The sequence below is a fragment of the Geotrypetes seraphini genome, chromosome 6 (genome assembly GCF_902459505.1).
Source record: "Geotrypetes seraphini chromosome 6, aGeoSer1.1, whole genome shotgun sequence".
Taxonomy (NCBI): Eukaryota; Metazoa; Chordata; class Amphibia; order Gymnophiona; family Dermophiidae; genus Geotrypetes; species Geotrypetes seraphini.
The window spans coordinates 140,455,190-140,475,377 of NC_047089.1; the positions used below are offsets into that span (position 1 = coordinate 140,455,190).

At 47.2% G+C, this 20,188-nt stretch overlaps 1 protein-coding gene across 1 annotated transcript in view; it reads right to left on the reverse strand.

Moving 5' to 3' along the window:
* Positions 1–20,188, reverse strand: part of TSGA10 (testis specific 10) — a 418,936-nt gene that overhangs the window by 26,508 nt on the left and 372,240 nt on the right. The window contains 1 exon segment of the mRNA XM_033947421.1: positions 16,589–16,798. Coding sequence (XP_033803312.1) covers positions 16,589–16,798 — 210 coding nt within the window.

The following is a 20,188-nucleotide window of genomic DNA, read 5'->3' on the forward strand; positions in this document are numbered from 1 at the left end:
TTATGACCCTTTTGTTCTGGGACTTTTTTTAAAAACCTGTTCTACTCTAGTTTGATCGCTTTTTGGAGCGTGCTGATGTCCTTCTCACTCTGGAGTGGGGGGACCGGGTATTTTAGCAGTGGTGTTTGTGATATCTGCTGTGTGGGGCCGGGTCTTCCTTTTTGGGAGGTCACCAAAGTATAGCCAGGAAACATCTTTGTATTAGGGGCCGACTTGGTTGGAAGGTTGGGGAGTGGATGGGGTGTGTGTGTGTGTGTGTGAAAAGTTTCTTAGGGGATTTCTTTGGGGGTTCAAGTTGGGTTGGTATGGTTGTTGTTGGAGTGTGTGTGTGTGTGTGTGTGTATGTGGGGGGAGGGGTGGGGTTGTGGAGTGTTGAAATGTGTGCATGATAGTGCTGCCCGATTCAGGGGGAAAAAATTTCGATTCGATTCAGCCTATTGAAATTATTTTTTGATTCGATTTTCCTGCCCAATTGGGTGTTTTTTTTCCAAACATCCTGGTGGGTTTATTTTATAGCCTCTTCACCCCCTTTGCCCTCTCCTACCCACACTGGTCCTGTGGTGTAAACAAAATAAACAAACAAAAAATACTTTTCCTCTCTCTGTTAAATCCTAGCGGTCTAACATCAGCTCTGGCAAGATACATGTTTCAAATCTGACATATTGTAATCACAAAACAGAAAATACCTTTTGCTGTCTGGTCATTATTCAAATCATGTTGGTCCCAGGCTCTGGTTGTCTTCTGATAACTCGCTTCTTTCTTCTTTCTCCGTGCTAACCATCCATCTTCCATCTGTGTCCTCCCCTTCCATTTCCATTCCTTTTCCCTGGTCTGGCATCTGTCTCCTTCCCCCCACATTCCCTGACATCTCTCTCTCCATAGTCTAGTATCACCTTTCCTTTCCCTCCCTCCCATGGTCTTGGCATCTCTCTTTCCTCTCCTCTCCCTTCCTGGGCTTCCTTATCCCTCCTTCCCTCTCTCGGCCCAATTGGGTGCAGTAGCAGCAGCATTTCTCTTCCCCCTTCCCCTCTCACTCTCCTCCTCCACTGTTCTTCCCCCTTCCCCCATCCACTCTCCTCCTCCACTGCTCTCCCCTCAGTCCTGCTGCAGCTTTCTCTCTTCCATTTTAAGTCCAGCAGCACTCTCATCTGTTCCCAATCCAGCAGCACCTCTCTCTCTCATCTCCCTCCACCACTCAGCTCCAACAGTACCGCTCCATCCCCTCCTCTCTACTTCCGTTTCCCCCACCAACTAGCTGCAGCACCTCTCCTTTCCACCCCCAGGGCAAGCAGCACCTCTCTGACTAGCAGGGCTCCTCTCCCCTCCCCTCTGACTAGAAGCAGTACCTTACCCACTCACCTCCCAGGACTAGCAGCACCACTCCCTCCTCTCCTCGCCTCCTATCAGCACCCCTCCCTCTTGTCTCCCAGGTCCATCAGCACCTTGCCCCCCTTCCGATTAACAGGCTCTCACCGGCTTGTGGATTCCCTGGCTTGACTCAGCACAGCCTGAAGTTCTGTGTCTGACTCCGGCCAAAGAAAAGAAAAAAGAAAAAAAAGCCCGAAAAACCAGGCAATTTTTCAAACCCTCCCGGTAACACTATCCAGGATTAGCAGCTGCACCGCTCTATCAGAGGCCCTGAGGCTGCAGAAGGGAATTGGCCCGCTTAAGCTATGGAGGAGAGAGCAGTGAAGCTGCTAATCCAGGATAGTGTTACCGGGAGGGTTTGAAAAATTGCCTGGTTTTTCGGGCTTTTTTTTCTTTTTTACTTCCTTTGGCCGGAGTCAGACACAGAACTTCAGACTGTGCTGAGTCAAGCCGGGGTACTTGCGACTTGGATTGGCCACTGTGGAAACAGGATACTGGGCCAGATGGATCCAGAATGGCTATTTTTATGTTCGCCATCTGTAGTGCAGATGGATTGGTATAAATGTACACACATCCACTTGTTTGCCTGACTCAACCCTGTTTATTAACAGAAGTAGTGACTCAGTTTTATAAAAGTCCTTTCTCCCATGTAAGAAAGGCATTACATGAGGAAAAACCTTTATAAAATTATCTCTTGAAAGTGTATGGTTTTCCTTTGATTTAAGAATTTAGTTACATTTATAGTAAGAAACTAGTTTATTCATAGATTAGGTATACATAGAATAAGAGGTATTACCTTAGAATAGTTTTACTGTAATCACAAGCTGTGAATTACATGTGAAGCCTTCAGTTGTATACAGATTCATTGTATTAAATTTTCCCTTGTAATTATCAAATTAATTTTCTCAATAAACCAAGTTGATTATTTAAGTTTCTAGTTTCTGCTATCATGTTTGGATACATTACATTACATTACATTAGGGATTTCTATTCCGCCTGTGCCTTGCGGTTCTAGGTGGATTACATTATAGAAGATATCTGGGCAGTTCCAGTAGAATTACATTTCAGGATAGGAGTATATTACAGTAACAGTACAGTAACAGTAACAGGATACACTTCCTGATATTAACTCTGCAGTAAACTTGACCTCTAGTGTAAAACAGTGAAAAGGGTAAAGAAACACATAGAACTACAAGAACAGAAAACACAGTTACTTATCGTAACAGGTGTTATCTGGGGACAGCAGATTCGGATTTGCCAGATTTTTTTTTTCCAAGATGGCATCTGATTGGGATGTCATTTTTAGTTTCTCTTCACTTTTTTTGTTTTCCCAGGTTAATTTATTATCTTCCTTAGTTATCTTTTTTACTTATTCTTCCTCTTGAGTTTTGTTTTTAAACTTATACTTGAATCGGCTTGGTTTAAGATGGAGGTTCTGGACTTTGCTTTCAGCCGTTGTACTGTGGAGCTCAGCCTTCACGGTTTGAGTTCTTCATGATGGTGTAAGGGTCTGCCTTCCCTTGTGGTCACTGAGCTTGGCCTTGGGATCTCCTGCAGTTCTGGATTGATGCAGCGGTTGCTTTTGTTGCAGCAGCCATGGTTTGAGGGCTCGGCCCTGTTGGAGGCACCTGGCTGTGGAGTCCTGCGGCTTCAGTGACGGTGTGGCCCAGATGCCAGCGTGGCTATTTCTCCTGCTGGTCAGCTGTGGTGCGCTGTGTCTGTTCCTGACCTTAAAAATCCAGTGAACTGTGCAGCTTGAGATCACCAGTGCTGGTTTGGTGTCCGGAGATCTTTGTGACCTGCCTTCAGTCCTCTATCCCCTGGCCATTGGGATCGCTTAAGATATGCTGAGGCAACAGAGCTGCTTCAGGGAATTGGGAGACAAGCAATAAAAACAATTCAAGCCAAACTTCAGTCAGATTTATTTGATTTTTGTTTTTCCAATTATTCCAGTGAGAACGGCTACTGGGCTTGATGGACTTTGGTCTGTCCCAGTAAGGCTATTCTTATGTTCTTATGCCTTCACTCAGAAGATAAGAATTATTCCTAAGGCCAGATAAATTAGTGGATGGAACAAATGACATGCCTTTCGACAGAATGTTAATTTCTGCTTGTGAAAGAGTATAAGTTGACAAGTTGATTACCACTGATTCTGGTTTGCTGTGTTTTAACCCTGGAATCTTGTCTGTTTTCCTCCTCTCTGTCGTCTATAATTGCCTCTGCGAGTGGTTAAAAAATCATCCAAGGAGTCACTATAAGTTGATGAACTTTGAGAGGTGTATTGATTTGGTGTATTCTGTGTGGTCAATGGAAAAGTTGTGAAGGCACAGTACAAATCACTTCCTTTATAAACCCCACTGATGGGAGGAAATATGATTTAAAGCACTTCAGCATTTGTAACAGCACTTATGCTGTGTACATCATAATGTGCCCTTGTAATTTAATTTATGCAGGAAATTTATGTTTTAAAACAAGATTGAATGAACATAGATCAAACATCAATCAAGGTAGAATTCCTTAGTCAAAAAACATTGGTTCAACCAGTTGAAATGTTTTATCATAGAATTAGTTATTATAAACAGAAGAGGAAGCAATCGTGACAAAAAACTTATACAAACTGAACAAAAGTGGATTTTCAAACTTCAATTTCTTGAACCCAGAGAATTAAACAACATTATAGATTGGAAAGCATTCATTTGAAATATCACAGTTTGACATCCAATTGCCGTGGTTTAGATCAAATGTCATCTGGTGATTGGTTGAATTGCCCTTAACATCCTTTTAAATACAGCCGCCATGTTTTTTATATCCAACAGTCAGGTACAAAAAATTAATTTACAAGTTTTGTGAAGATATTTTATTGGTATTCAAGTACCAACACAGCAGCAATGTGGAACGTAACTTTTTTTGATAACCAATGAGCCACATAGTCCCTCCTGCCTTCTATCCCAGCTGATTCTAAGAATTTTTACCTCCCTCTCACCTCCCCCATGTACCTTTAGTATCCCTAGTGGTCCAGCAGTGAATTGCAGCAGGAGAGACCTGCCATGGTCTCGCCTGCCAAGGTCGCTCCTGCCATGGTTCACAGCTGGTCCACCAGGAATAGTAGAGGTATGCAGGGGAAGTGGGAGCGAGGTAAAAATTATTAGAATCAGCTGGGACAGGAGGTGGGAGGGAGGGATCCCTCCCGGACACCTCTGGACCACCAGGTCTCACGGCAGGACCAGTGGAGGCCTGCAAGTAATCGGGAGGGAGGGGGGACAGGGTACAGAACCTGGCAGGGAGTGAGGGGGCTGGATGAAGAGCCTGGCAGAGCAGCGAGGGAGGAGAAACAGGGTGCAGAGTCTGGCAAGGCAAGGCACTGCACTTGAATATTAACACCCCCTACCCCCTTTATATTTGAGTCAACCTTTTTTCCTCCTCTTTTGGGGGGAAAAGGTTACCTCGGTTTATATTTGGGTCAGTTTATATTCGAGCATATATGGTAATAGAGTTACAGTAGGATTTGAACCTGTGTCCCTTAATTTACAGTCTACTACATTAACTACTAGGCTACTCCTCTAACTTGCTTACTTTGTTCAAAATGGCCTTAATACCTGCAGCTGACATAGGGGAAGATTCTCAAATATTCGTGGTAAAATCCAAATGGACAGCTCTAACGATTTCAAAAAGGCAAGTTTTTCTTTAAAAAACGCGCATGCAAATGAGGTTTGCGGAAAGTCATGGAGATGATGGCAATCAGCACATGCACAGAATAAAAGCGAAAAAAAAGACCACAAAGCAAAAATCAGCAGGAGGGATGCATGATCACTACCTCCCGCTGCCGATGTCAAACAACCCCTGACACTCCTGCACCACAGCAGTGGGAGAGATGCCCATTCCCCTCCCGCCACCATGCAACAACCCCAATATCCCCCCGGCAGCAGGAGATACCCACTCCCTCCTGTTGCCAAGCAACCCTCTCCCCAGCAACAGGAGATGCCCACTCCCTCCCACTGCTGCAATTGTGCCCTCGACGACCCCCCAGTGCTTGCAACACCTCCCTCCACCCCCTCTTACCTTGTTATGAAGGCTGGCTGGAGGGATGCCTACATCCTCCGGCCAGCAGGTCAGCCACTTCAAAATAGCAGGCCTTCCCCTCCCTGGTGCATCCTAGGATGCGCTGTGGAGGGACCTAAGGCTCTGATTGGCTCAGGTTGCTTAAGACCCCTTTTATGGGAGGGGCCTTAGGCATCTGGGCCAATAAGAGCCTTAGGCCCTCATTCCAGGATGCACCAAGGAGAGGAAGACCCGCCATTTTGAAGAGGTGGGCCTGCTGATCAGAGGGGGTAGGTATCCCTTTGGTGGGGAATTTGTAAACAAGGTAAGGGGTGGTTGTCAGAAGCATGAGGGGGGGGTCATTAGGGGCACAATAGTGGCAGGAGGGAGTGAGCATACATTCTGCTGCCGGGGGTGGTGTCAGGGGGACCGGGTTGTTTAGCAGCAGGAGGGAGAGGGCATTTCTCTCACTGCTGGTGGGGGGGAAGGTGTCTGGGGTTGTTGCATGGCAGCGGCAAAATTTTCTGGCATGTCTGAGCTGTCAATGTCTGAGCAAATCAGCGCTCAGTCGCTGACCTGAAAGTAAAGCTATGACAGCTCAGACCTGCCAGAAAATTTTGCTCACAAATTACATTACGTTACTGTTTTCTATCCCGCCAATACCTTTCAGTTCTAGGCAGTTTACAGAAAGAATTGGTCTGGGCATTCCCAGGGAGCTTACAAAGTTAAACAGATAGAATGAGCTTGCAAGAATTTATGGATAGCATAATTGATGAGATCTAGGAGTAGGTTTATACGGTTTAGTTAGATTAGTGGTCTCAAACTCAAATCCTTTGCAGGGCCACATTTTGGATTTGTAGGTACTTGGAGGGCCTCAGAAAAAAATAGTTAATGTCTTATTAAAGAAATGATAATTTTGCATGAGGTAAAACTCTTTATAAATCTTTCCTTTTGGCTAAGTCTTAATAATAATATTATAATTTATAGCTAAAGAAACATATAATCAAAAAACTGTTTTATTTTACTTTGTGATTATGATAAACATACCGAGGTTCTCAAAATAGTACCTGGTGGGCCGCAAGTTTGAGACTACTGAGTTAGATCATTTCACAAATTTTTTGGAAAAGCATAGTTTTCAGTTCTTTCCTGAATGTTTTGTAGTTGGTCGTCTCGGTCAAATATAGGACAGTGAGGTTAGGGAATCACCTGGCGATAATAGAGAATCGCTCGGAGTGCTCCTTTAAATATTAATGATCTCATTGTAATACATTTGATTGGCAGAGTCGGAGACTGCCAGGAAATTCGGAAAAACCACAGTAAACCATTTTGATAACCTGCCACTAAAATATATGAATGCTAAACTGGCTGGAACCGGTTTAGCGACTACATTAAAGTTTTGAGAATCTTTCCCATAGAGCCTAGTTTTCCTTTTAGATTTCACTTTCAGAGGAAAGGAAAGGGGACATCAACCACTGGGGGTTCAAGGAGGAACAATTAGAGCACTTTTGTATAACTTGGATGTGACTAAACAGGTCTAGAGAAGAGTCCTTTTTAGGCATGGACATTTCTTCACACTTGAAAATCATTGTTGGACATCCTACTTTTGGACCCTTCCTAGTCCCTCCAAGAACATGCCCTCTTACTTTTGAATGAACTGCAGTGTGAAATGTTGTCCAAATTCTGTCTTTCCAAAATCAGGATTTGGACATTTTTACCAGATGGACCTTTCATTATTTTGGCATTTTGAGACATCTATCTGCTTTGAAAATGAGAGACGTGGAGGGGCATAATAAAAAAAATATCTAAGTCCCTTTTTGGTCTAAAGCCCTAGGTGCCCAAAGTAGGCAGCAGGGAAATGTCAATTCTTGAAAAAATCATCCAAAATGTGAGGGTTTTTTTTAGAATGGCCTACTTGTATGTTCAGGTGTTTAATCGCCCAGACCGCCACTACATTTACCTTTAAGCCCTATTCCCGAAAAAAAATTTGCCCAAGTCCCAAACGCCCAAAACAAAACCTTTTAGGCTTGGGAAGGACCAGTCCTTCACCTAAAACCATGATTCTCTAACCAGTGTCTATCACAGGGGTGTCAAACTCAATCACATAAGGGGCTGAAATCTGAAAAATAGGCTAAGTTGCAGGCCAATTTTTTAATTAAGCTACTTAGGGGTCCTTTTATTAAGGTACGCTAATTGATTTAGCGTGCGCTAAATGCGCACCTTAATTAAAGGTCCTCTAAGTGACTAAGACTTAATCTTAGCTGAAATATAGAGTTACAAAGTCTCCAACCCCACACCGGCTCTGTGATGTAAACAAAATAAATATTATAATCACAAAACAGAAAATAAAATTATTTTTTCTACTTTTTGTTGGTCCCAGGCTCTGGTTGTCTTCTGATAACTCGCTTGCCAGGGTTTCCTGCCCATTTGTTGTTTTCTTCTTTCTCCGTTCTAACCATCCATCTTTCATTTCTGTCCTCCCCTTCCGTTTCCCGTCCTTCCCTTGGAAGTCTGGCATCTTTCCTTTTTTTCATGTCCATATCTGCAGCTGCACCATCCCCATATCTGCAGCTGCACCATCCCCAGATCTGCAGCTGCACCATCCCCAGATCCACCATCTGTCTTTTTCTCAACTACCCTTTCATCTAGCATCTCTCCCTCCTTCCCCACCACTCCAGGGTCCACCATCTCTCCGTTTCTCTTCTCACTACCCTCCTATCCAGAATCTCTATCCCCCCTCCAAACCATCCCTTGTGTCCACCTTTCCCTTTCTGTTCTTTCCCTCCCTCCATTCCATTGCCTACCATCTCTCTCCCTCTCCTCTGTTTTATTTTTTACCCACCCCACCCTCCGGCATATGCACATCTGGACCCCTCCTTCTCTCCTTCTGGGTACTTCTGCACAAGGGCCCGCCCCCGTCCTGAAGGCCTGCATGTTTTCCCCCATTTTTATTTCCGGTCTCACCTTCAAATTTGGCCTGCTGTTCCTACCCTCCCTCCATCCCAGCTTCCTGATCTCCTCTGGCCCACCGGCATGAACTGCTGCTACTGCTGCTCTTCATTCACGTCTGCCTTCACCTGGTCTCCTCTTCAAAGCAGCCTGCTGAGGATCGCTGGCCGGCTGTAGCGAGCCTCACAGGCCGTTGTTGAACTCGGTAGCACGTTCTCTCTGACGCGATCCCGCCCCTCCTCTGATGTACGGGATCGCGTCAGAGGGAACGTGCTACCGAGTTCAACAGTGGCCTGGGAGGTTCACTATAGCCAGCCAGCGATCCTGAGCAGGCTGCTTTGAAGAGACCAGGAGAAGGCAGACATGAGTGAAGAGAAACAGCAGCGGCAGAGGTTCGTGCTGGCAGGCAAGATTTAGTATAAAGTTGAAAATGTCTGGCGGGCCAGAGTTTGACATGTCTGGTCTATCATAAGTGCTGGTTAGAGAATCGTGGTATCATCCCTCCTCCCCCACAATGATCACAGCAGGAGGGATGCCCAGTCCCTCCTGCCTGAACCTGCCGCAATCCCCTGTAAGCATTGCCGGCAGGAGGGATTCCCAGTCCTTCCAGCTGGACACCCCTGAACACTCCCACAAGCATCGCCGGTAGGAGGGATGCCCAGTACCACCTGCTGGACACCCCAGACACCCCCTGAAAAGGTAGGCCGCTGGACCCCCAGCCCCCAGCCCAGCTGGAACCTCCTGCCTAGCCCACCTGAACCCCCCCCCCACACACACACCATTTATGTAATTTCCAACTCAGCTAGCAAGTAAAACGCTACCCAACCAAATGCAAGAAGGCAAAAAGAAATAATAAAATGGTAGCTAGCAGAGGTTTGGTCAACCCTGTGGAATTCTGGTCACACTACGACATAACTTCTAGTTCAGACTGAGACTCTTGGACTAACATGAGTACGCAGATACTAAACAAAATGGCCCCCACTAAATTAAGGAAAAAGAGAAACAAGAATCTGGAAGGCTGGTATGACACCGAGTTAGTGAATGTGAAACGGGAGTTACGCAAACTCGAAAGACAATGGTTGAAATCAAGGGACAGTGAAGGGAGATCGAATTGGAGACTAAAATTAAAAGAATACAAAAAACTAATAATAAAGAAATGCACTAACTTTTACACCCAAAAAATTGGCTCTCCGAACACTAATAGTAGAAATCTCTTTGAACTAGTTAACAATCTCTACGACATACAGGCCTTTTCCTGTTCAACCCTAGATTTCCCACCATCTGCAGACACTCTGGCTGAATTCTTCAACAATAAAATCAATAATTTGAGATCCAAACTAACGGGCTCCAAAACCAACATTTCAAACTACTAGGCCAGATCATTATTGTCTGTGTGAACCGAGGACCAGGTGGCAGCAGTGGCGTACCAAGGGGGGGGGTGGGGGTGCGGTCCGCCCCGGGTGCCAGCCCTGAGGGGGTGCTCCTGGCCTTGCCGTTCAGTCCCCCCCCACCCCCGAAGGACCGCTCGCCCCACTGACCTTCCTGCACCACCTATGAAGCAGCCCACAGCAGGATCGCGACATCAGCGATCCCTGCGCTGCTTGGGCGCTGCTTCCTGCGCCGCGGTCCCGCCCCTCCTCTGATGTCAGAGGAGGGGCGGGACTACGGAGCAGGAAGCAGCGCAGGGATCGCTGACGTTGCGATCCTGCTGCGGCTGCTTCATAGGTGGTGCGGGGAGGCCATGGGGCGAGCGGTCCTTCGGGGTGGGTCGGGGCATCAGGCCTTCAGGGTGGGGCGGGCGGGCAGGCAGGCAGGCTTTCAAGGGGGAGGGGGGTGACAGGCAGGCAGGCAGGCCTTCAAGGGGGGGAGGCAGGCCTTCAAGGGGGGGGGGACAGGCCTTCAGGGGGGGTGCAGGCCTTCAAGGGGGGGGACAGGCCTACAAGGGGGTGGAACAGGCCTACAAGGGGGTGGAACAGGCCTTTGGGAGGGGGTGCAGGCCTTCGGGGGGGGTGCAGACCTTCAAGGGGGTTCAGGTCTTCAAGTGGGGGGACAGGCCTTCAAGGGGGTGCAGGCCTTCGGGGGGTGCAGACCTTCAAGAGGGTGCAGGCCTTCAAGGGGGGGACAGGCCTTCAAGGGGGGGACAGGCCTTAAAGGGGGGGGGGGACAGGCCTACAAGGGGGTGGAACAGGCCTTCGGGAGCGGGTGCAGGCCTTCAGGAGGGGGTGCAGACCTTCAAGGGGGTTCAGGCCTTCAAGGGGGGGGACAGGAAGGCAGGCCTTCAAGGGGTGGGACAGGCCTACAAGGGGGTGGGACAGGCCTACAAGGGGGTGGGACAGGCCTTCAAGGGGGTGCAGGCCTTCGGGGGGGTGCAGACCTTCAAGGGGGTGCAGGCCTTCAAGGGGGGGACAGGCCTTCAAGGGGGGGGACAGGCCTACAAGGGGGGGACAGGCCTTCAAGGGGGGGGACAGGCCTTCAAGGGGGTGCAGGCCTTCAGGGGGGCAGGCCTTCAAGGGAGGGACAGGCCTTCAGGGGGGGGACAGGCCTTCAAGGGGGGGGACAGGCCTACAAGGGGATGGGACAGGCCTTCAAGGGGGGTGCAGGCCTTCAAGGGGGGACAGGCAGACCTTTAAGGGGGGACAGGCCTTTGGGGGGAAGTACACGTGTTTAGAAGTACACGGAGGGAAGGGGGTGTTCAAAGAGATGTGCATATGCCAAACTTTGGGGGGGGGGAAGAAATAATGGGACTGAAAATAGAGGAGAGGGAGAGAGATGATGGACCATGGGATTTAGGGAGGGAGGGAGGGAAGGAACAGAAAAGGAGAGAAATTGGACACAAGGGATGGTGTGGAGGAGGGATAGAGATACTGGATAGGAGGGTAATTGGGAAAAGAAAGGGAGAGATGGTGGACTCTGGGGTGGTGGGGAAGGAGGGAGAGATGCCGGATGAAAGGGTAGTTAAGAAAAGGTGGATCTGTGGAGGGAGATGAAAAAAAGGAAAGATACCAGACTTCCTAGGGAGGGAAGGGAAATGGAAAGGGAGGACAGAGTTGGCAGATGGATGGTTAGCATGCAGAAAGAAGGAGACCCTGGCAAGCAAGTTATCAGAAGAAAACCAGAGCCTTGGACCAACAAGATTTGAAATATAACCAGACAACAAAAGGTAGAAAAATTAATTTTATTTTCTGTTTTGTGATTACAATATGTCAGATTTGAAATGTGTATCCTGCCAGAGCTGGTGTTGGACTGCAAACGTGAGCTAGGATTTAACAGAGAGAGGAAAAGTCCTTTTTGTTTCTTTATTTTATTTACACCACAGCGCCAGTGTGGTTAGGAGAAGCCAAAAGGGGTGAAAAAGCTATAAAACCCACCAGGAGTTTTGAAAAAAATCACCCAACTGGGCAGGAAAATCGAATTGAAAAACCAATTCAATAGGCTGAATCGAATCGAAATTTTTTTTTCCTGAATCTGGCAGCATTAGTTTGAGCTACTGTCTTAGACTTTAGGACCTGGGATTGGGGAGAGATGGCATCCTTAGTACTTTATAATGCAAGTGAAACGAGGATTTGGTCAGACTTTTGAAGGGAATGCAGAAAAAAAATATTGTATAGGCCGGGGACATGAGACAGCAGGAAATGGGAACTTTTCTTCCTTCTATTTTTGTGAATGGAAAGGCTGAGGATGTCAGAGAGTTCAGTTAAAATATGTGCTTTATAAGAAAATATAATAATGTGTTTTATAAAGTTTATAGCATAGCTGGCCTACCCAGTGAGGTGTTCCTAGTGGTGGTGGTGGCAGCGTGTCAATGTGTTGAGAGGAAGAGGTGGTCTGGGAAATTCTGCTGAGCAAACTCCGGGCCCATTTCCATCCCCCAGTTAGTCCACTCCACTCAACTGGTTCACACACTGAGTGGGTCTTTGGGTGTTGTTTTGGGATCTCTTCCAGTGGTTTATCAGTATCTCCTTCTGGTCCAAGGAAGGAAACTTTGTTATCCTTAGCATTGACCTACAGAATATGTTTGTAACAGCGCTGCTTGTGTGGCATTAGGCTATGTAGTGATCGAAAGAAAAAAACAGACCTTTGCACATTTTTGCACTATATGGTGGGTGTATGAGGAGATTCACATTTCCTGCACAGCTAAGTCCATGTGAAGTTACCTTGTGCTGTATTTTGACATCTAGCAAGATCTCTGTTTGAAAGGAAAGATCTAAACTTAAAAATGAAGTGGCCAGAAGTTATGGTAAAAGCAGATAGTGTAGCTGGTTTTAAGAAAGATTTGGACAAATTCCTGGAGGAAAAGTCCATAATCTGTTATTAAGACATGGAGCAAGTGTCTGCTTGCCCTGGATCGGTAGCATGGAATGTTGTTACTCTTTGGGTTTTGACCAGGTATTAGTGTCCTGGATTGGCTACCATGAGAATGGGCTACTGGGCATGATGGACCATTGGTCTGACCCAGTTAGGCTATTCTTATGTTATGTTCTCATCTGTAGGGGCCTTTGTTTTCACTTCTTATTTTAATGTATTTTTTTTCTGGGAACTTATCAGTGCTTTTTATAATGGGAACAAAAATGGAAGAGAATTAATGTGTGTGGGATGAGGGGGGTAACTAATTTCTTCAGCTAAATAATTCAATCCACCTCAAACACACATAGGAGAACTCACGCACCATTCACACACCCTCCACCCAAAAACGTTAAAAGAAAAAAACTGTTCGACAACCTCCTAGCCATTCAAGCTGCAACACTCGACCCCCAACTCTACAACCTATTGACCTCGACCACAGACTACAAAACCTTCAAAAAGAAATAAAAACCCTTCTATTCAAAAAACACATATAACCGAACTAACACAATCAGAACTGTCCCAAGCATCACCTGCAACTACTCCATATGTACTTCTGATGTCATGATAATTCAGACATAATTTATGTTATGTTATGTTTGGAATATAAGAAAATTTTCACTGCCTGTTTCTATTCTGACCATTTATTCCGTTTCATGGTCATTACAAAAAAATATTTTTTTTACATTGGGGGGGTGTCAAAAAATTATGGGCCCCGGGTGCCACATACCCTAGGTACGCCACTGGGTGGCAGCTTTATAGATTTCTTCAATAGGAGTAGATCTAAGGAAAGCTACAGAAGCTGCCATAGCTCGGACTTTGTGGGCTGTAACACGACTCTCCAGGTACAGTCCAATCAGAGCATAGCAAAACGATATACAGGCAGCCACTCAGTTGGAAATCGTTCTGTTGGAAACAGGATGTCCAAACTTTTTGGGATCAAATGAGACGAAGAGTTGAGATGTTCGATGTGGCTTTGTTCTGTCGATGTAATAGGCCAAAGTACACTTACAGTCCAGAGTATGAAGAGCCGTTTCTCATGCATGAGAATGAGGCTTAGGGAAAAAACCTGGAAGAACAATCGACTGATTGAGATGAAACTCCGTCACAACTTTCAGAAGGAACCTGAGATATGTGCGTAGAACCAGTTTATTATGGTGAAAAACTGTGAAGTGTGGGTCTGCCACCAACGCTTGTTACTCACTGACTTCTGAGACAATGAATCAACTATCATCCATTCTAAAGCAAATCGAATTATGGATGACCGAATTAAAATTGAAACTCAACTCAGACAAAACCTAATTTTTCCTGGCAAGCCCAAACAATAAAATTAAAGACACATCAATCTTCTTGAATGGTCAAGTCTTCCCTATTGACCATTCCATTAAAATTCTGGAGGTGACTCTGGACTGCCACTTCACTCTAAACGCTCACACAGATTTACTGGTTAGAAAATTCTTCTCGATACTATGGAAATTCAGAACCATCAGAAAATACTTTAATGCAGCATTATTCCGCCTATTGGTTCAATCTTTCATCTTAAGCATGCTCAATTATTGCAACATCATTTACCTAGGATCCTTCAAAAAAACCTTTCTAAGTCTCAGAGTTATTCAGAATTCAGCAGTTCGATTGATTTTTGGGGTGAAGAAATGGGAATACATAAGTCCCTATTATCAAAAACTTCATTGGCTGCCCCTGGAAGCACAAATTCTGTTTAAATTTTTCTGTCTTTGTTACAAATCAATATTTGGTCTGGCCCCCACGTACCTGGTTTCCCAATTTAATCTGGATAGTTCTAATAGGCTCACATGTAGAATTCATCTGTTCACCTATCTGACAATAAAGGCCTGCCACTACAAAAGATTCCTAGACAGAACGCTCGCCTTCCAGGTAGGCAAATGGAATGATTGGCTGGGTAAAATTATCACGCATTCCTCATCCTACCTCATTTTTAGAAAATCTGTAAAAATAAATCTGTTTAATTGAATTGTAACCTAAGAATTTTTATAAACTTTCCTTTTCTTCCTTTCTGTAAGCTTGTATGCGATGTCTTTGTATTGTGACCACTTTGCTGTTTGTTCAGCTCCTTTCGTTGTAAACTGCCTCAAATCATCATGGCTTATATTTGATAACAATATAGTGTAAACTCTTCGCTGATTGTCCAGCACATCTTGTTGTAAACCGCCTCGGACTTTCATGGCTTTGGCGGTACATAAGAATAAAATTATTATTATTTTGTAGTTAGCTAGCTGGAGGGAACCTTCCAACCTCCGACCGGCAGGCCTGCCTTCACCAAAATGGTGGGCCTTCCCCTTCCCAATTTGGGGGGGTTGGGTGGGCTAGGCAGAAGGGGGAGTTCAAGCTGGTCTGGGGGGTGGGGGTCTGGTGGCCTATCTTGGTGGGGGGTGGGGGTATCCATCAAGAGGGACTGGGCATCCCTCCTGCCCGAACCTGCCATGATCCCACCCCCACCCCCATCAAGTTAGGCCAGACCCCCACCCCCCAGCCCAGCCGGAACCCTCCCCCTGCCTAGTCCACCTGAACCCCCCCTACTTTTTGTAGTTGGTAGGCCGGCAGGTCCGCCTTCCCCAAAATGGCGGGCCTTCCCCTTCCCGGTGCATCAAGGGATGCATCAGGGAGGGGCCTAAGGCTCTGATTAGCCCTGGCACCTAAGTCCCCTCCCATAGGAGGGGCCTTAGGCACCTGGCCAACTGGAATCTTAGGCCTGGGATGTGCTGGGAGTGGCCTAAGATTCCAATTGGCCAGATCCTTTAGGCCACCCCCCCTGTCGGCAATGCTTATGTGTGTGGTGGTGGGGATTCAGGGGTGTACGGCAGGAGGGACTGGGCATCCCTCCTGCCAATGGGGGGGAGGGAATGGATTGCCTGGGCTGCTGAACTGATTGTGGCAGCTGCGTTCAGCTCAGTGGCCCGATCCAGAACTTATACCTGTTTTGACTTGGTCTAAGTCAAAATGTATAAGTTCCATCCAGGCAACTTGCTAAACTTTTCGATTATGGCTGCCAGACAACTAAGTCTTGGTCAGCCCACCTCCTGCCCACCTCCCATCCTACCCACTCCTTCAAAAACCTTTTTGCTCTGGGAGCATAGAGGCAGTCAAAAGGCCTAAGCTGGTTTTAGATATGTCTAAAACCCTGTTCGATTATCAGTACTTGGACGACCTGTCTTTTTGATCGTCCAAGTGCTGATTTAGGTAGGTTTTTAGATGTATTTTCTTTTTGATTATGAGCCCCATAGTGTACTGCAAGGTAAACTATATCAATAAAATTCTAAGATAATATCAACCTATATTTGCTCCATAATACACCTGGAAAAAATTTACAGAACCATTTAAACCCTATTGGTCTCTTCATGCAAGGCTAAAGGAAACAGAAAGATGAGAATGTATTGACAATAGGAACATAGCCAGATACCCAATATTGGGCCTGGATCCCAGTTGAGTGGGCAGAAGATTCCATCTCTTCCTCTCCCATCCAGGCAAGGCAATCTGATATGGTCCCTCCCCTACTGCCACTGCCTACCTTTTGAAGAGCCGATCTTTGCTGGTAGCCTCACTGACACACACTGCTCATGCTGACCCCACAGCTTTTCTTCTCATGTATTCCACCTCTGTGGAAACAAGAAGTTTCATCAATAGGAAGGCTATGGAGCCGGTGTGAGCTTCGTGTCAATCATGCTTGCTCACTGCTGGAGAAGATCGGCCCTTTAAAGGTATATGGGAGGAGAGGTTTGGGAATCCCTACCAGTTACATTATAGATGTGTTGCCACTGGGTAGGCCAGGGCCCACCCATGGCTACGCCACTGATCGACAGTCAAGAAAACTGGAATATTTTAACAGTGATCTGTACGTCTGTTACATTTTCCTACATACCCTTTCCCTGTCCTGAGTAATGGTACTCAGCTGTTGGGTTAACACTTCTTTGCTGGAGTCCAATTTAATACAGAGTTCCCTTGTGGAAGCTAACTCATCTAGAACAGACAGTTTCTCAGTCTTTATTTGTCGAATCTCTTCTTCCATTTTTCCAATTGATTTGTTTAAGGTGGGAATCTGAGACTTGTAGGACTTTTCTGTTGTTAGAGTCTGAAAAAAAAAAAAAATGCACAATTTATACAACAAACAGGTTTCAAAGTGATGACTGATGGTTATAAAACCCTTTCATCTTTTTTCCTTATTTTTCCCCACTGTATCATCTATTCATCTTCTTGCCTTTTTCTTTATTTCTATTTACCCTGACTTTCTTCTCCCTCTCTCTCTCTCACCTACTCCCTGCCTTACACCCATTTATCCACTTCTTCCACCCATTGGTCACTCCCAACCTGATACCTTCCTTATACCCCTTATTCTACCTCACCTTCCTTAGATCCTAGTAACAAACTGATCCTAAGTTACTCCATTTCTCTCAGTTCAGCCTGGATACTTCCTTCCTGTTTCAAATTCTATCAGGAAACAGCAGCAAAAACTGAGCGCTCCACTTCTTCATCCTTAACTGAGGCGCGGATTCTCTAACACGGGTGCTAAAATCCAATGGGCCGCTACTGTGGCCGTAAATGTAATGATTTGAAAAAGACGAGTCATTCTCTAAAAACCGTGCATGCAAATGAGGTTCACAGAGGGTCCCTAAATTTACATGGGATGAGTCACTGGTGATAGCAATTGGCACATGCGCAGAAAGCACAGTTACTTACCGTAACAGGTGTTATCCAGGGACAGCAAGCAGATATTCTTAACGCATGGGTGACGTCACCGACGGAGCCCCGGTACGGACCTTTTTAACTAGAAAGTTCTAGTTGGCCGCACCGCGCATGCGCGAGTGCCTTCCCGCCCGACGGAGGAGAGCGTGGTCCCCAGTTAGGATAAGCCAGCTAAGAAGCCAACCTGGGGAGGAGGGTGGGACGTAAGAATATCTGCCTGCTGTCCCTGGATAACACCTGTTACGGTAAGTAACTGTGCTTTATCCCAGGACAAGCAGGCAGCATATTCTTAACGTATGGGTGACCTCCAAGCTAACAGAGAGGGAGGAGGGATGGTTGGCCATTAGGAAAATAAATTTTGCAACACAGATTGGCCGAAGTGTCCATCCCATCTGGAGAAGGCATCCAGACAGTAGTGAGTAGTGAACGTGTGAACTGAGGACCAAGTGGCAGCCTTGCAGATTTCCTCGATGGGCGTGGAATGGAGGAAAGCCACAGAAGCAGCCATAGCTCTGACCCTGTGGGCCGTGACAGCGCCTTCCAGTGAGAGACCGGCCCGAGCATAACAGAACGCAATACAGGCGGCAAGCCAGTTGGAAAGCGTTCGTTTAGAGACAGGACGACCTAGACTGTTAGGATCGAAGGTCAGAAAGAGCTGAGGGGACGAGCGGTGAGCCCTGGTACGGTCAAGGTAGTATGCAAGGGCACGCTAATCCAGCGTGTGCAACGCCTGTTCCCCAGGATGAGAATGGGGTTTAGGGAAAAAGACAGGCAACACAATGGACTGGTTGAGGTGAAAAGCCGAGACCACCTTGGGAAGGAATTTAGGATGGGTACGCAGAACCACCTTGTCATGGTGAAAAATAGTGAATGGTGGATCGGCGACCAGTGCATGAATCTCAATAACCCTCCTGGCAGAGGTGACGGCAATGAGGAAAAGCACCTTCCATGTTAGAAGTTTGAGCGAAGTTGTGGCAAGAGGCTCAAAAGGAGGTTTCATGAGGGCTGATAAAACCACATTCAGGTCCCAGACGACAGGAGGCTTCAGAGGTGGTTTGACATTGAAGAGGCCTCTCATGAACCGGGAAACCAGTGGATGAGCCGTGAGAGGTTTTCCGAGGATAGGCTCATGAAACGCAGTGATGGCACTAAGGTGGACTCTGATTGAGGTAGACTTGAGGCCAGCGTCGGACAGGGAAAGCAAATAGTCCAGTACAGTTTCCACCGCCAAAGAGGTGGGATCGTGATGATGCAGTAGACACCAAGAGGAGAACCTGGTCCACTTCTGATGGTAACATTGAAGGGTGGCCGGTTTCCTAGAGGCATCCAAAATGCGACGGACGGGCTGGGACAGATTATCTGGAGAGGTTAGCCCGAGAGAAACCAAGCTGTCAGGTGGAGCGAAGACAGATTGGGATGTAGTAGAGACTGATGCTGCTGCGTAAGTAGAGTAGGAAACACAGGAAGAGGAATGGGCTCCCTGGAGCTGAGCTGAAGCAGGAGGGAGAACCAGTGTTGGCGAGGCCACCGAGGAGCGATGAGAATCATGGTGGCCCTGTCCCTGCGGAGTTTGGATAACGTCCGCAACATCAGAGGTAGAGGAGGAAAAGCATAGAGGAACCGATCCGTCCAGTCGAGCAGGAATGCGTCTGGGGTCAGATGATGAGGAGAGAAGAGTCTGGAACAGAACTGGGGCAGCTGATGGTTGTGAGGAGCTGCAAAGAGGTCCACCTGCGGAGTGCCCCAGCGAGCAAAGATGGAGTGGAGTGTTGGAGGGTCCAGAGTCCACTCGTGAGGTTGAAGGATGCAGCTGAGACTGTCGGCAAGGGAGTTCTGTTCGCCCTGGATGTATACAGCCTTGAGGAAGAGACTGTGGGCCGTGGCCCAGGTCCATATTCGGATGGCCTCCTGACAGAGGAGGGGAGATCCGGTGCTGCCTTGCTTGTTTATGTAGTACATGGCGACTTGATTGTCTGTGCACAGGAGAAGAACCTGAGGGGAGAGAAGGTGCTGGAAGGCCTTGAGAGCATAGAACATGGCTCTGAGTTCCAGGAAATTGATGTGATGTTGACGCTCCTGAGGGGTCCAGAGTCCCTGGGTGCGTAGATCTCCCAGGTGAGCTCCCCACGCATAGGGGGAGGCATCCGTGGTTATGATCATGGAGTGAGGGGGTAGATGGAAGAGTAGACCCCTGGAAAGATTGGAGTAGTTCAACCACCATTGAAGAGATTGCTGAAGAGACGATGTCACAGAGATGGGATGAGAAAGAGGATCCGTGGTCTGTGACCATTGGTTGGCTAGAGTCCACTGAGGTGTCCTGAGGTGGAGTCGAGCGAGAGGAAGTACATGGACCGTCGAGGCCATGTGGCCCAAGAGGACCATCATCTGTCGAGCTGGGATGGTTTGATGAAGGAGCACCTGACGACAGAGGTGGAGCAGGGTCCAGTGTCGGTCGGGGGGGAGAAACGCCCTCATCAGAGTGGTGTCGAGAACTGCTCCGATGAACTGAAGTCGCTGTGTGGGAAGCAGATGCGACTTGGGGTAGTTGATCTCGAACCCCAGGAGATCGAGGAACGAGATGGTGTGTTGAGTGGCTTGTAGCACAAGCGGAGACGTAGGTGCTTTCACCAACCAATCGTCCAAGTAGGGGAACACCTGGAGGTTGTGAGACCTGAGAAAGGCCGCCACCACAATAAGGCACTTGGTGAACACCCTGGGCGATGATGCGAGGCCAAAGGGTAGCACCTTGTACTGATAGTGGCGGTGCTGTATCTGAAAT